The following is a 13,402-nucleotide window of genomic DNA, read 5'->3' on the forward strand; positions in this document are numbered from 1 at the left end:
CCATCATTTCCACACCCACAGGCTGGCTTAGCCTGTGAACCTCCTGCCAAAGAAGTTCTGCTGTAATTATTCCTCTCGCAGGATGTGGGCATTCAAGTTGCTGCTGCTGCCCATGTTGAGCGTTGCCCTGTATCCTGAGGAAATGCTGGATACCCAGTGGGAGCTATGGAAGAAGACCCACAGGAAGCAGTATGGCAGCAAGGTGCCTGGGCCTGCAAGGGGACACAGGAGGGCTGGGGCCTGGGGCCTGGGGCCTCTGAGTCATTGACTAGATTCCCTTCAGTCAGAACACAGTGCTTTACCCCAAGCATGCAGCGCCTGTGTCCTAACTCGGAGCTGGCTTTGCTTTTGTGCTGCAGTCCCTCTATCTGCTTTACACATATATTAGCTGGAGGAGTGGCTCAGCCATCACAGGGTGCATTACCCAGCACCACAGATGCTGCTGTGCTGTGTGTATGTGGGAAAGCTCTTTTGTTTTCTCATAGCAGTGTTGTTATTCTATGGTCTCTCTAGAACTTTGCATACATTTTTTGGGTGTGGACTCTTAAGATTCCATAGTTCCCCAGCTAGACTGTAAACTCTTTTTGGTTATGGTACATTTTTCTCCTAAAACCTACCTATGTAATGGCACACAGTCTATGAACTTAAAGACTATTCTATTTAGGTGGATGAAATCTCTCGGCGTTTAATTTGGGAAAAAAACCTGAAGCATATTTCTGTCCATAACCTTGAGGCCTCTCTTGGTGTCCACACATATGAACTGGCCATGAATCACTTGGGAGACATGGTGAGTTGCATCTGGGATCCAGGCCCACCCACTGCCTTTACCATGGTCCCAGCTAATGATTGGCCTCCTGCTTTGTCTCAGACCAGTGAAGAAGTGGTTCAGAAGATGACAGGACTCAAATTACCACCCTCTCACTCTCACAGTAATGACACTCTCTACGTCCCAGAGTGGGAAGGCAGAGCCCCAGATGCCATCGACTATCGAAAGAAAGGATATGTCACTCCAGTTAAAAACCAGGTGTGCTTGCTTGCATATGTGTGTAGGCAATCTGGCCTGAACTGAAGTATATCTTATGGAACAAGAATATAGCTTATTCTATTGTTTAATTCATCACCTATTTTGTATATTTAGTTTTTTTCTGCTTTTAAAAACTTAGTGTTACAATAAGCATCTTATGCATATATTTTTGTGCTCATGTAGAAATATTTGTGCAAGCCAGACATTGGTGGCACGCCCCTTTGATCCCAGCACTCGGGAGGCAGAGGCAGGTGGATCTCTGTGAGTTTGAGGTAGTTAGTTAGTTTCAGGACAGGCCCCAAAACAATACAGAGAAACCTGCCTCTAACCCCCCCAAAAAAAATTGTGCAAAACAAATTCTGAAATTGTAATTACTAGGACAAGAATATTTTCCCCCAAAAGGTTTTTACAATATTAGATTCCTATCTGTAAGAGAATCTCAGTTTTTCTAGGACCTTAACAGCACAGGGCTATGTCATCAGTAAGATGAATAATTGATATAACATTCATTCTACAAACACCACCCCTCTCCTAGAACCAAACAAGTACAGTGCTAGCTACCTGGTAAAGAGTTCCTCCTCAAGAACTTCTCATTCTTAAAAAAATAGAAAATCTGGGAGAAAGAAAATGGTGCAATTGAGGAGAGCAAACACTAATAATAATAGCTGATGATTTCTGAGAGTGCTGAGCATACAGAGCTTCTATGGCTTACATGTAAATAAGTCTCTCAGTGCTCACAAGAGTCAATTCATTAACTACAGCATCACTCACGTTGCCCAGGCTGGCCTCTATCTCAGTATATGGTTGAGATTGACCGTGAACTCCTGATCCTCTTGCCTCTGCCTCTCCAGTGATGGAATTACAGATATGTCCCACCAAGTCAACTTATTCTCATTTTTAAAGGTAAGGAAACTGGGGCACAGAGAATTTCAGTAACAAGTCAGGGTCACAGAACTAGTGTACAGAGTCAGGGTCACACTTCAGAACTGTCTCCAAAGCCATAAAGTACTGTACTTGACTCCAGTTAAAGGAAATGGTGGTCACAATTGTTATCAATGGGGATGACAGCGAGGTTCACAACAAAGCAGCATTTGTGTTGAGGTCACAAAATGCATGAATTATTTTTTAGGCCCATGTGAAACGTGATGACTGACAGTTTTTCTGTATGTCTCTCAGGGTGAGTGTGGTTCCTGTTGGGCTTTCAGCTCTGCGGGTGCCCTAGAGGGCCAACTCAAGAAGAAGACTGGCAAACTCTTAAATCTCAGTCCTCAGAATCTTGTGGATTGTGTGTCTGAGAATTATGGCTGTGGAGGCGGCTATATGACCACTGCCTTCCGGTATGTGCAGACAAACGGGGGCATTGACTCTGAAGACGCTTACCCGTATGTGGGGCAGGTGAGAGGCCTGTGCTGGCTCTCCTTCAGCATGGCTTTGCTTTCTGCTGTTGTATCTGCTTTCCTGCCTTCCTCCCTTCCTTCCTGCCTTCCTCCCTTCCTTCCTGCCTTCCTCCCTCCCGTCCTTCCTCCCTCTCTTCCTCCCTCCCTCCCTCCCGTCCTTCCTTCTGTCCTTCCTTCCTTCCTTTCTTCTTTCTTCCTTTCTCCTAACTCTCTCTCTCTCTCTCTCTCTCTCTCTGTCTCTCGCTTCTTTCTCCCTCTCACTCCCTACCCCCTCTCTTTCTTTATTTCCTTTTAACTTTGAGATAATATCTTACTAGGTATCCCAAGCTAGCCTAGGCTGGCCCCCCTTTTTTGACACAAGATCTCATATAGTCCGTGTTGGCCTTGAAATTACTATGTAGCTGAGGATTACCCTGAACTCCCCCCTCCAGCTTCCAAGTACCAGGGTCACAGGCCCAGGACCCACACATGGATATCCTGCTTTCTTAATAGAATTGTCATAGGAAGCCAAAGTTTCCATAATATAAGAAAGCTTTGAGTCATCTCTCCAGCCCCGTGGAGTTTTTAGTATAGTTGGGACTGATAGGCAATAGAATTCTTTGGGTTATGGACCTCTGAGAGAGGAACAGCAAGTTTCAGTGATAAAAATGTTAGTAACTATCTGCTAAGGGGTATGTGCTCAGTGTATTTTCTTAAAAGGTTGGCTTATCCTTGATATTTAAGGAGATGTCACAACATACTCAAATTGCATACTGCAGTCTGTAGTGAAATGAAGATTTTATAAAAATGTATTACTGTGTGTATTTGTGAATATGACACATGTTCGTATGTGCAGGTGGGCTTGTGCTATCCTGTGCTTGTGAAGGCCAGGGAAATCTTTCAGGATTCTTTCTTTCCACCAAGGGCTCTGGGGATCAAACTTACTAGGCAAGGATCTTGCTTACTAGGCAAGAGTTTTATCCACTAAGACATCTAATCAAACAAGATTTATCCACCAGGCCTGCTAATCTGGCACATCCTTCCCTTTCATGCATTCATTTAAGAATTTTAGATTACAGTATGTTTCTTTATAACAGAATCACCTGGCTTTGAAGGCATCTGTATCTTAAATTTTACTATAAAATGTCAAATTGTTTGCCAAAAATTATAACTCCTACCTGCAGTATGCAAGTGATTCATAGTCATGGCTTCAGCAGTATATTTCCCTGGCCATTTGTATTTCTTCTTGTAAACTGCTATTGAGAGCTCAGTGGGCATACTGTAATTCCAGCACATGGGAGGTGGGAACAGGAGGGTTAAGAGTTCAAGATCATCCTAAGCTACATGGTGTATCTGAATATAGGCAGCCTGAGCTACAAGAGCTCCTCTATGCAGGGAAGAATGGGACAAAACACCAAAAACCAAAATAAAATAGTAAAGAAGGAGAGACACTCTATATAGAGTCTAGTCTGTTATTTACTGACATTACTTAACATCAATTAAAGGATATATTTGAGAAAAGTATAAACTAAAGAACTAATTGACCACTTGCATCTTTAGAGTTTTATTTTTTATTTCATATGTCTGTGTGATTTGCCTGTGTGTATGTACATTGTGTATGTGCCTGGTACCCCCAGAGGTTAGAAGGACATTGAGTCCCCTGGAACTTACAGATGGTTGTGAACCACCATGTGGGTGCTAGGTGCCAAACCTAGGTCCTCTTGACTTCCAAGCTGTCCTTCCAGACTGGCTTGCATGATTTACCTAGCACTACTTAATCAATTTGTTAAGAAATAGTTTTCTTTGTCCTGGGTTTTGTGTTTGTTTGTTTGTTTGTTTTGAGGTTGTGGTCCAGACTGGCCTGGGTGCACAGAGACCCAGTGTGTCTGTCTCCTGAGTGGTGGTCAAAGTATGGGCCATAGCAGGCCCTGATATTCTTTGAGTCCATTCACAAGATATTTCATTTCATTTGTAGATACTATATTTCATTTGCATAAGATCTTTTGTCTCCTCTTTTCTTCCTCCTTCCTCCTTCTCTCCTTCCCTCCCTCCCTCCTTTCTTCCCTTTTTTCCTTTCTTTCCCTCTTTCTTTTGTGAGATCATGCAGTACCAAGGCTTACCTAGAATTTGAGGTCCTCTTGTATCATGCTGAGATCTCAGGGATGTGCCACACAATTATGTCCTGTTGATCTGAGAAGTTTAACCCCAGAATCATGTGGAGAGAACAAGCAGATTTTGAGAAAGTAAAGCAGTGAGTCACTGTAAACTTAGACTATGACATCAAATGCAGACAGTACTTTTGGTATTAAATACGTGTTCTTATAGATACAACCTTAGGGTGATAAAGGTCTAGTGTGTAGGAGAAATGTTGCCACAAAGAGCACATCACCTTGACAAGACCTTGTATTGTTAGTGAGGCTTGCAAAGCTCGCATGCTCTTGGAAGGTCAGAAGTTGAATTTCTTAGTTATCAATTTATTTTCCTGTCATATTATGTACTTCTTTCTGCCTCTGATGAAAACATAAGGTCTAACTAAAACTCATTACCCCATACTAGCATTCCTGAATTGTATACAAAGGGTCAAGGCTGTCTCTTGAGCTGGGCTTGGTGTTGGCAAACTCCCCACAGAGCAGCTAGTACCTTCCTGCCACCAACCTTACATATACTACATAGGCAGAAGGTAATTTGCGTTAAAATAAAACCCCAAACACTCTTATTTGAAAAATCTTTCCCTGTCCTGGGAGAGGTGGGGCATGCATATAATTTCAAAACGTGGAGGTAGAGGCCAGAATGCCCAGTGGTTAGGGTCATCACTTTATAGCTATGAAATGAGTTCAGGACCAGCCTGGGCTACATGGTACACAGTGTGAATAAGAAGAAGAAAAAGACAGTGTTGACAAGGGGCTAGAGAGATGGCTGAGTGGTAAAGAAAAGCAGTGTCGATTTTGTGAGTGCTAGGAAGCAGGAAACCACTTGACTCCCCCCCCCCCCCAATTTTTTGGTTTTAGTTTTTGAGACAGGATCCTACTGTGTAACCCAGGCTGGCCTTGAATTCATGGCAATCCTCCTGCCTCACCCTCTTGATTGCTGGTTTTACAAGTGTGTATCACCAAACCTGGCTTCTTTTCATAGTTTTCTAAAATGGTAAGACCCAAAGACTGGTCTGTTGCCTCTAACCTTGGTTGACTTTCTTACGAACTTATTGCCAGTTGATTAACTGTAGTCCTCTTCCACCCTTGATTTTTTTTTTTTTCCAGGATCAAAGTTGTATGTACAACCCAACAGCAAAGGCAGCTAAATGCAGAGGGTACAGAGAGATCCCTGTGGGTGATGAGAAAGCCCTGAAGAGAGCCGTGGCTCGGGTGGGACCGATCTCTGTGTCAATTGATGCAAGCTTGACATCTTTCCAGTTTTACAGCAGAGGTGAGGACCTCTTCCTGCAGAGCCCCCCTGCTAGGATGTGGGTGGGGTCCTGAGAGGCTTGAGTACTTGAGTTTTCATGGTCAGACTCCATCTGCTAAATCTGGCAGCTGCTGCAGTGTGGGGCATATCAGTTGTAAGCCCCAACTGAGACAGGGGACCACACGGGGCTCCTCAGGTTGCCTCAGAGAAGCTCATCCATAGTTTGTTTTGTAGGTGTGTACTACGATGAAAATTGCGACCGTGACAATGTGAACCATGCTGTTTTGGTGGTGGGCTATGGCGTCCAGAAGGGAAGCAAGCACTGGATAATTAAAAACAGGTAACAATGAGAGAGAGCTACTGCCTTTAATCCCCTTTGTAACACTAAGCCTCATCTCCAGCTTCCAGTTTTTCTTTCAGGTTCATAATTACAAAACTAACATGTAATAGATGGACAGTAAATAATGTCTGAAGTATATTCTGATCAGCTGCTCTTTGCGCAAAATGCTTACTAGCTGTTCACAAGCAAATGGGCAAATGTGTGTGTCAGTCATTGCGTCCCAGTCGGAAAGACCTGGCTGACAAGTAGCACAGAGACCAGTTCATGCCTAGCATTCCCATTCACCTCACCTATTTACTCCAGATCTCTCCTGCATAAAGTTAATCGCCCCTTAGATTTACAGTTAAGACCGTTCAGCCTGATGCTTTTTGTTTGGTTGGTTGATTGGCTTTGATTTCTTGAGACAGGGTCTCCTGTAGCGCAGGTTAGCCTTGAGCTTAATACAGCCCTGACCTCTTCAGCCTTATCTAAATCCATCTCTCCAGATCTGTCTTCCATTGCAGTTTGTCTTTTTTTTTTAATTTAATAAAGTTTTATTTTTCCAACTGTACAGCTGATTGAACCTGTTTATGCATTTTCACCAGCAGCTGGGGCATCTCCACCCTTTGTGTTTCTGGTGTAAATTACTTGGGCTCTGTGCTTTGAAACCAGCTTGATAAGTAGCTCCTGAAGGGCTTCTCTGGCCAAGGAACCTCAAATCTTCAGTCTCTCAGAGACTACAGCTGGAATAATAAGCTTATAATTGGACTCTTCTTACAGAATTTGTCAAACAGGACTAGATTGTTGAGCTTGTCCCGAACTCTGCCTTTGGACCACTTCTTTATGGCCTTGCCACCAGACTTATTTACTGGGTCTTTGTCTTTCTAGGCTGACTTTCCAGCATCTTTCTTGTTATCCTTAGGTAGCATGATGAAGCTCGGAGAGTGGCGACAACCACTGCAGCCTCCTTAAGATGTCGGAAAACAAAAACAAAAAACAAAAACCTGCACTTTGTCTTATACCCTGTTTTTTAGCCACATTATCATAACACATCTCACTTTCCCATCTGTCAAAAATTTTCCATCCTCTACCTTCCTCCCATTGGCACACAGTGTATTCATCCTTCAGGTTCAGTCTCAGATACCCCTATCGCATCACGCTTTCCTCTTCTCTAACCTCTTCTCCTCCTCCTCCTCTAGAGACAAGGTAACATAGCTCCTGCTGGCCTGAACTTGCTGTGTAGACCAAGCTAGGATGGAAGTCACAGAGATCCTCCTGCCTCTGCCTCCTAGGTGCTGGGATTAAAGGTGTGCAACAACACACCTGACAATTTCTACTATCTTTAAGACCAGTCTTAGTTCTTCTGTTGTTGTGATAAAGTATTCTGACAAAGTAACCTGCGGAAGAAAATGCATATTCCATAGTTCCAGGGCACCGTCCATCGTGGCAAGGGAGTCTAGGCAGCAGGAGCTTGAAGCTGCTGTCAGCATACAGCCATAGTTGGGAACAAAGAGATGAACGTAATGGATTCATGCTATTGTTTGGCTTGATCTCTCTGTTTTCTACAGTCCAGAATCTGTCCAAGGAATAGTATCCCACATCAGTTAACATAATTAACATGATTCCCAGGAGTCCATCTCCCAACTGATTCTAGATTCTGTGAAGTTGACAGTTAACACTGTTACACAACCAACCTGGGTAGCAGCCTTCTTTCCACATCGTGCCTTTAAACTCCTTAAAAATAAAATCCAACTAACTCATTTTTTATATTATTAGTGAACTACAGTAAGTGTTTTAAGGACTATATAAATTAAGATGATAAGTGTCTTTCTCAATTGGTTCTACAGCTGGGGAGAAAGCTGGGGAAACAAAGGATATGTTCTCTTGGCTCGGAACAGAAACAACGCATGTGGCATTACCACCCTGGCCAGCTTCCCCAAGATGTGACTCCAGCCAGCCCATCTGTTCTGTGCTCCCATCCCTTCTCCGATGGTGCCATTCAAGGATACTTTGGTGGGGTTGACAAAGCACTCCTGGAGCAGATGTGTGTCATGAAGACTGTTTACTTTCTCCTCATTGGTGCTCCCAGTGACACCTCTATAACTTCCCTTCTCTCCACTCAAGGCCCATTTTCCTTGTGGACACAACAGGAAATTCCCTGAGAGTCGTAGACTCTTGAGCTAAGATACCTGGGCACAGACTCACCTGATACTGTGCAGACAAACACTGAGGTCTCCAGCAGGCTGGAGTGACCTTCCCAAGTCCATCTTCCATAAACTCCATTGCATCTCTCTGTTTTCCACCAAGATCCACAAACCTATTTCTTTGACAAATTTACACAATAAATGTGTGTGCTTTTCTTCCTTTGCATTTAAAATAAAGAATCTCATTTACAATTTAATAAGTGACATTGCATCTACACTTATGTTGGATATGGTGCTAGTCTGCATTTATTACTGTATCATGAGAACTGTAAATTTCTGGGATTCAGTGGACCTAAGAAGGTCTCTTCATATTTAAAACTGCCATGAAGCTGGACACAGTGCATTGTGCCCATGCACTTGAGAGGCAGAGGGAGGGTGATCACAGAAGTAAGTGACAAGTATACCTAAGCCTTCAAAAATCAGGTTTCCTGAGGTTATTTTATTTTTGAGATGGAGTTTTTCAGCTAGACAAGGCTGTCCTCAAACTCACTATGAACCTGAGATTGACCATGAACTGAACACCTGGTCAGAGATTTTTTTTTTTTTAAGAAAAAAATCAGACTCATGTAGCATATGCTGGCCTCAGACTCAAGATCCTCCTGTCTCTACCTCCCAGAGATGGCATTATAGTCTAATGTACCACTATGCAGGACTGAATATGCTTTATAATAGTTTCCAGGTTCTATTGCTGTGGTCCTAATACTGCAGCCCTTTAATACAGTTTCATGTTGTGGTGACCCCCCAATCATAAGATTATTTTCATTGATACTTCATAATGTAAATATCTGTATTTCCTGGTAATCTAAGATGACCCCTGTGGAAGGGTCTTTCAGCCCCAAAGGGGTTGCAACCCACAGGTTGGAGGGTGGGGAGGGGAGTGTTCACAGTTACTGAATATTCATTGTCATGCACTGTTGTTTAACATATTTTTAAGTGCAGCCAATTGGTGGTGGCACATGCCTTTAATCCCAGTACTCTGAGTTCAAGGCCAGCCTGGTCTGCAGATCAAGTTCCAGGATAGCCAGGACTACACAGAGAACTCTGTCTCAAAACAAAAACCAAAGAAACACAAAAAATTAATACACATTTTGAATTATTTATTTTATATATATGGGTGTTTTGTCTGCGTGTATGTCTGCCATATGCATGCCTGTGTCCACACAGGCCAGAAGAGGGTTTCAGATCTCCTGGGACTGGAGTGTGAATGCTGAGAGTCAAACCTTTGGGAGAGCAGCTTGTGCTCTCTGTAACACGACAAATAAAAGATCCAGAGACTGATATTGGGGTTTGAACTTCAAGTTGAATATCAGAAAAGCAAATCAGCCAGCCACTAGCTCTCACCTTTAGCTCAGGCTGAAAGGGCTGATCCATGCATGAGCTCTTCACCAAGCCTCAAACTGCTGCCTCTCCTCAGTGTGGCTGGAGAAGGAATCTTTCCATCCTCAATGAAGCTGGAGAATGAATGCCTCATACTGAATCCTTGTTGCTGCTTTTTATTCCTCTCTAGTGCTGGGATTAAAGGTGTAAGATATAATTCTCTTTTAGACTGATTCACTCTTGTATAGATGTGGGTGGCCTTGGACTCACAGAGATCTGTTTACCTCTTAATCTGGAGTCCTAGGATTAAGGTGTGTAACACCACCTCCTAGTTTCTGGCTACAGGGATTAAAGATGTGTGCCTGGCTTCTATGGCTGTGCCTGTCTTTGCTTTCTGAATCCTCAGGCAAGCTTTAATAATAACATATTACTACAGCTCTCAGCCTCTGAGCCCTCTCTCCCATGCCATTCATTGACTTTTCTTTCATTCTTGGCAAACCCCTCTTCTACTTTTTGGCCTTTAGGACATACCAATTACATATAGGGTAGCATATGCCTTTAATCCATGGACCTCTGTGAGTTTGAGGCCAGCCTGTTTCATATAGTGAATCCCAATGCAGCCAGGCTACATAGTGAGATCCTGTCTTAAACTTCCCCACACAAAAATATGTGGACATTTAGCAAGCTATATTTAAGCCTAAAGCGGTGAAAAGAATGTCAGACTTCTACATGTGGTCATGCCATGCACTTGCAATTTTAACACTTGGAAAAACTGATGCAGGAGAATAACTTAAGCCCAGGAGTTCAAAGCCTGATGTCACCACAGCAAAAGTCCATCTCAAAAACAAAAACAAAACAAAAGTTTTAAAGCATAAAAGATACTGAAATGCTAAAGTAGTTTGTGGTAACGCATACTGTTAATCTCAGTTCTCAGAAGGCAGAGACATGTGATCTGCGAGTTTGAGGGCAGCCTTGTGTAAGGAGTAAGGTTTTTCCCCCCCGCCCACCGCTGGTCTTGTCCCACGGCCGCACCTGTACCAATTAACACACAGAGACTCTGTATTTGATATTATACTGTTGGCCAGGTACCAGTTTCTTATCGGCTAGCTCTGTCTTAAGTATTAACCCATTTCTGTTGATCTATGTATTTCCACGTGCTTTCATCTTACCGGAGAGCCGGCTGGCGTCCTGCTGTCTCCAGACTCTCCATGCTGACTCCTCCCTACTCCTTCCTCTAGTCCCGCCTATCTTGCTTTCCTATTGGCCAACAGTGCTTTATTCACTGGCCAGTATGAAAAACATATTTACAGAATGACATCTCCCATCAGCCTTGTTTATGTAGTAAAGTTCCAGGAAAACCAGGCCTATGTAGAGAGACAGTCTCAGAAAAAAAGTTTAAAAACAGGAATGTAGTAGAACATTAATATATATATATATATATATATATATATATATTTATATACATATATATGTATGTTTATATACATATATAAATATATATATTATAATAAATACAACCAGTGATTTGAGAGTGAGATACTGCTCATACCAACAGAAATAGGTAATTAATGAATTGGATTTAGACGGGGCCTTAATGCAGCACAGTGGGGGGCGGGGATCGCATGCAGCTGAAGGTTGGGGGACTACAAAGCCTGTCGTGACTCACACCCAGTTCAAAGTACATAGTGGAGCTAAGACAGGGGTAGAGGAGGTGACTCTTGGGAGCCTCCCATGTTCAGTATATGTCAAGCATGTGAGCAAAAAAAAAAAAAAAAAAAAAAAAAAAAAAAATCATGACCAGATCTGCACTTTTGTAATAGTCTTTGTGTAAATAAGTGATGAATAAAATGAAACAGCAAGAGACTAGAGGACGGTCTTAGTGTGGGACACTATTCCTGGGGACAGATAAACATCTCACCCCAGTCTGGGAATTTACTACGGACAGACACAAGTCCAACTTGGTGAACCAGTGAGTTTTTGTTTGTTTGTTTTTCTTGGTCTCTTCCTCCCTGGACAGAGTCCTGATGATCTCCTTCTTGGCCTGGGAGACATTCCTCCAGGCGCTTTGGTGCTTCCCTGGTCTTAGACCTGCGAACCTCCTCAGCCTGTCAGCCATGTGCCTTTGCCAGCTTTGTCTGCCTTCAGCTTGTGGATGGATGTGCTCCAGGAGAATTCACTTGTTTTTGAAGAGACTCCCTTTGACCTTCAGGTACAGGCTGTGGTACAAACGGCGGTCAATCTTCTTGGATTCACGGTATCTCCTGAGAAGTCGACACAGAATCCGCATCCTTCTCATCCAGGTCACCTTCTCCGGCATGCTCGCATTGGCGGTACACTCCCGCTTCCCTACACCCCTATGCCTGCCCTTCTGTAGAGCCAAAGTGTTTTTAATGCATCGGCCCGGAATGCACAGTCACGGACCGGCTTCTGGATAATCAGCTTCGGGATCCACTGATGGGAGTTGGCATTGGCGATTTCATTATTGGTCTCATTGGGGTCCAACCAAACTCCTCTCCCTCTCCCTCTCCTCCCTCTCCCTCTCCCTCTCCTCCCTCTCCTCCCTCTCCCTCTCCTCCCTCTCCCTCTCCTCCCTCTCCCTCTCCTCCCTCTCCCTCTCCTCCCTCTCCCTCTCCTCCCTCTCCCTCTCCTCCCTCTCCCTCTCCTCCCTCTCCCTCTCCTCCCTCTCCTTAGAAAGGGTTTCCCTGTATTGTTTTGGAGCCTGTCCTGGAAGTAGCTCTGTAGATCAGATCAGGCTGGTCTCGAACTCACAGAGATCCGACTGCTTCTGCCTCCTGAATGCTGGGACTAAAGCGAGCACCACCAGCGCCCTGCCAGACCTTCTTTTTACCACAGTGGAGGACACTAGAGGCAAGCCTCTTCTGTAGCCTGAGCATACTCATGGCGGCAGATGTGCAGTGAAAGGGAAACAATGAGTATTATTGGGGTTACTTACAGGAACTTGCGCTGCTCAAAGATAGTTGCACCACCAGATCCCACCTCAGAATGAAAGTTGAAAAGCTGGAGCTCGCTGCTCAGAATGTTGGGAGTGCTTTCCAGGCGGCTCAGCTTGTCTGAGTGGCTCCCACCAGTCTTTAGAGCATCTATGGGACTTTAAAAGTAAGGGGCCTAGTGAATCTGGTCAGCTTCAGGGACTTCCTGAAACTGTTATAGTGTCCACTTCTGAGCCAGCAGCAGGGGATGTTTAACCTCCCTTAGATCATCCTGAGTCTTTTCCTCCAAAATAGGTTCTAATCCTAGAGAAACTGCTACATGAGCCTGTATCTCATTGGTTTCCACATTTGCTGTGTTGCTCTTCAAGGGGGTAATAAAGCCCTTCACAGAAGAACAGATCCAAAACCTCTCCAAAGTTTAAATTTAGCGGACAGAGATGAAATTGCATCCCAGATGAACCAATTAACATCCACATGTGTGTAGGTGTGAGAACATGAACATTTAACAATCTGCAAGGGGTTCACAGTGCTGGGGATCTAACCTATGGCCTCATCATGCAAGATAAGTGTAAAGAGTAAGGTTTTTCCGCCCTCCGCCTGGTCTAGTCCTGCCGCCACGCCAGCCCCAATTAACACACTGAGACTCTGTATTAGATATAATGCTGTTTGCCAGATACTAGTTTCTTATCGGCTAGCTCTGTCTTAATTATTAACCCATTTCTGCTAATCTATGTATTTTCATGTGGTTTTCTCTTACCGGGGAGCCGGCTAGCATTCTGCTTTCTCCAGACTCTCCATCCTGACTCCTC

General features: G+C 43.9%; 1 protein-coding gene and 1 pseudogene across 1 annotated transcript; one reads left to right on the forward strand and one right to left on the reverse strand.

The window, feature by feature from the left end:
• The first annotated feature begins 81 nt into the window (after positions 1 to 81).
• Ctsk (cathepsin K) lies at positions 82 to 8,128 on the forward strand. The gene is made up of 7 exons (XM_051198931.1): positions 82 to 202; positions 665 to 787; positions 869 to 1,024; positions 2,201 to 2,419; positions 5,658 to 5,823; positions 6,037 to 6,142; positions 7,969 to 8,128. The coding sequence occupies exons 1-7, from the start codon at positions 83 to 85 to the stop codon at positions 8,066 to 8,068; spliced, it is 990 nt and encodes a 329-aa protein (XP_051054888.1). The 5' UTR covers position 82; the 3' UTR covers positions 8,069 to 8,128.
• A 3,501-nt stretch (positions 8,129 to 11,629) lies between these two features.
• On the reverse strand, positions 11,630 to 12,542 carry LOC127232958 (60S ribosomal protein L19-like; annotated as a pseudogene).
• Between the last annotated feature and the right edge of the window lie 860 nt (positions 12,543 to 13,402).

Source organism: Phodopus roborovskii, unplaced genomic scaffold (genome assembly GCF_943737965.1).
Source record: "Phodopus roborovskii unplaced genomic scaffold, PHOROB, whole genome shotgun sequence".
In the NCBI taxonomy this organism is placed as follows: Eukaryota; Metazoa; Chordata; class Mammalia; order Rodentia; family Cricetidae; genus Phodopus; species Phodopus roborovskii.